The sequence below is a fragment of the Austrofundulus limnaeus genome, unplaced genomic scaffold (genome assembly GCF_001266775.1).
Source record: "Austrofundulus limnaeus strain Quisiro unplaced genomic scaffold, Austrofundulus_limnaeus-1.0 Scaffold183, whole genome shotgun sequence".
Lineage (NCBI taxonomy): Eukaryota > Metazoa > Chordata > Actinopteri > Cyprinodontiformes > Rivulidae > Austrofundulus > Austrofundulus limnaeus.
This window is the reverse complement of record NW_013952585.1, coordinates 80,604-84,160: the sequence shown is the minus strand read 5'-3', so window position 1 is coordinate 84,160 and position 3,557 is coordinate 80,604. Positions and strand designations below refer to the sequence as shown.

Below are 3,557 nucleotides of genomic sequence, written 5' to 3'. Positions count from 1 at the left end.
TAGAATAATTATATTTTTAAACCAAGATTTAGAATAATTATCATTTTGATCCATATGGTAATGTGTGACTGGGCCTCGTGTCACTTTATGTTGAACAAATTGGGCCCTGAGGTCAAAAAGGTAAAGAACCCCTGCTCTAGGTCACATAAAAAAACGATATTCATGCAAAATAATTTAATCCAAATTAGGATTTGTCAGAAGCCCCAACTAGGGCTGGTTGAGCACATTTTAAAAGGAAATAAAAAGCTACCTTCTTCATACACTTTAAAACATACACAATAAAAATATTAAAGCCACTTATAATTTGACACCATTCATCACTCACTCGCTCCTTGTGTCTCTGCACCCTGTACTGTTTAAGTTGCTCCTCCAGACGTCGGCGAGCCTCCAGGCGAATCTTCTCTTCGTTTTCCATCTCCATCGACGGCTTCTGATTGGCTGTAAGCAGAGATTTTTGGCCACACTGAATAATGGTTCCCATCAAAGCGTTCAGACAAGAATTTATTTAATACCTGCAAAATCTAGACTCTGAGGCAAATGCTGCTGTGTTGGTTCAGTGTAACGTTTGTCATTCTTTAAGGTGTGATGAACAAAACGGCTAAAACTGTTCTCTAAATAAACCATACATTCAAGGAAGTATGTAAATCTCTTTGGAATAGACCTGAGTTGGTTAATTATCTGTGGTGTGACGTATGAAAACAAACTGAAAAAAAAAAAACCAGGCTGCATCATGAATAAAAAGATTACATTTCATAACACGCAACAGCAACTGTGTCTAGTTTTCAAACGTCACCAAACATGAACATAACACAGGGRTTAGTACTGAAACAGTCACCAGTCCATGCAAAGTTTCAATTAAGCACTCACACAAAACAATTAATCAAACTGTCCAAGGGAGATTTAGAAAGGAGGTAGACTCGTACGACTAAAACAAGTTTCCACTGAGTCCTTCTGTCCAGATAATACGCAGACAAAACAAGTTAGAAAAAGATATGTAAATGAGCAAAAAACAACATTCCACAGCAAAAAATGGTTAAAATACGAAGGGGTACAGAGGGGGCATTCACTTCACAGAAGTTTATGCTTACACAATTCAGTCTCCTGCATAGGCATACTGAGTCTGAGTGACTGCAAAGCATCGCTCTTGTGAACCGTGACCTCAGCACTAGCCTTCTCAGACTTCTCTACCACCGTGGGTGGATAAGCAGCCACACCTGGGGACGACTCTTGGCTCTGCGAGTCGATGGGGGAGCTGGTGCTCTGGGGAGGGACTGTCGGAGTCAGGGGCCCATTTATAAGGGTGTCCCCCGCGTTACTGAATCCATCTGCTAGTCCGTTCCCATTTGGCATCACGTCTGAAGTGAGAGGGCCTGAAAGAGAACAAGAGACAAAGTTTCCAGTCAAACTACACACACAAGAGTTTAGGCCTGAGTTGAGCCCCAACTTATCTGAAACACTGAACAGGGTTCCCACACCTTGGTCAACATCAAATTCAAGGACCTTTCAAGGACTTTCCAGTACCAATTTCCTCAAATTCAAGACGGCACGACGGCAATTATTTACTGCTACCACAGAATGCTACCAATAAACAGGTTTAATATCATGTAAATTCAATGAAAAACTGGGAATCAATGAAAGAAAGTGGATTACCTGTACACCCTACATTCATACAGTWTCTACAATACATGGACATGTAATTATGTACTGGGAGGTTGGGCAGCTYAGTTTGGGAGGAGGGGATGTGAACATGTCYTGACCCTTGGTGAGGACAGGAGCAGCTGTGATGCTGGGCTCAGAAAGAAGGACCCGCCCTACTCTGCTCTGATTGGGTGAAACTATGACTATGGCTCAAGTTATTGGTTGAAAGCCACGTCAGTTTACCGTAATCCTGAGTTATCCACTGTAACAAATGTATGTTTTTTATTTATTTATTTATTTTTATTTTTATTTTTTACAGATAATTAAAATCAATTGTGTGAATAGAGAACTTCAATCTCCAAAAAATATTCAAGGACTTTCAAGGACAAGTGTAATTTTTGGCTGTTTTCACAAACTTTCCAGGGCCTTGAAATTATTTTTTCAAATTCACAAACTTTCAAGGATTTCAAGGACCCGTGGAAACCCTAGACTGATATCAGTTGGAGGCATCATGCAGTTTCTCTTCACTGACATTTGAATTGAAGCAGCTCATTTCTATTTCGCTCCACTGTTTTTTTTCCATAGGATTATTTGTAATTTGTTACATTAAACCCTGAAAGGTTTTCTGCTTCACTCACTCTTCACATTGTTTCTTCACCAAATTTTGTCATGTTTTTGTTATTTTATGTTTTATCACCCATCCCATTTTCCCATGACTTATACTCACTAGGGAATCAGAATCACCTTTTATTATCACATTTTCATTATAATTTACATTACAATGAAATTGGATTTTCTGCTCCACGGCACTTTGTTTTGTAGACGAGATAAAGTAAAATTAAAAAAATAGACAATAAAATAAAATGGACAAGTTAAATATAATAAGACAAAATGTACACTATACAAAAAATAAAATAAAAGAATTTCTACATTTAAAAATGAAGAATAAGAAAATTTGTACAAAATTTACTTCTTAGTTATTTGTAAATATTGCACTTGAGATATATTTCACTAGGGCTACACTGATTGTGGTTTTCTGGCAGATCGCCAGTCTTTAAAAAGTCAGACCTGCTGATTCCATTTTGGCCGATACCAATTTTTTTAAATAACTGACAGTCAGTTGAAATGAAGTCACAATCCACCCTCAATGTTCCAATCTTATTTTATTTAAAAAACATAAAACAATACCCTTGAAACAATATAAACTTGCTTTAACTGGACATGAGGCAGTGCTCACAGCAGAGCAAAAGAGGACAGTGGTTGATTTTCAGACCTTTATGGAGGTAGAGGAGAAGCCGATCTTTTCCACTGATCTTATCCAAGTATCAGCMGATCTCCCAAAATTAAGAAATCTGTGCTGATAAATCGGCAGGTCCATTTATCAGTGCACCACTAGGTCAACAACCACAACAACCCAGTTCATTTAAATGATAAAGCAAGCTAGACGATTTAGCTGGTGTGTCCGAAAAGCTTTTTGAGGCTCATAAACTTAGTTAGCATATAGCTGAAATCTAATGATGGTTATATAATAGCAGCTGCATTCTGGCACGATAAGCTCTATGTTTTATATTCAATTAACGTATGATCTGATTAGTCGACTAATCGAAAAAATAATCTGTGATTAATTGATTATAAAAATAATCGTTTGTGGCAGCCCTAGTGATGGGTCACAAATACATAACAACACACAAACATGTGTGACTGCTGAACAGTTGTGTAATATGTGCAAATTGATGAAGTGAAAAAACCTGAAATGATTTAGTCTGAATGAAGAACTGGTGAATGTTTAGCGGGTTTCTGCAGACAGTGATGCCCTGCTGCTGTGTGTGTTCATGCTGTGTGTGTGTTCATGCTGCTGTGTGTGTTCATGCTGCTGTGTGTGTTCATGCTGTGTGTGTGTGTTCATGCTGTGTGTGTGT

At 38.1% G+C, this 3,557-nt stretch overlaps 1 protein-coding gene across 3 annotated transcripts in view; it reads right to left on the bottom strand.

Moving 5' to 3' along the window:
• golga3 (golgin A3) overlaps nucleotides 1-3,557 on the bottom strand; it is a 25,385-nt gene that overhangs the window by 17,697 nt on the left and 4,131 nt on the right. For 2 of the 3 annotated variants that reach the window (XM_014018080.1, XM_014018081.1), the window contains exons 3-4: nucleotides 1,089-1,370; nucleotides 326-438 (exon numbers count right to left, since the gene is read on the bottom strand). In XM_014018080.1, coding sequence (XP_013873534.1) covers nucleotides 326-438; nucleotides 1,089-1,370 — 395 coding nt within the window. The remainder of the gene's footprint in view (nucleotides 1-325; nucleotides 439-1,088; nucleotides 1,371-3,557) is intronic. The other variant, XM_014018082.1, reaches the window with a different exon arrangement.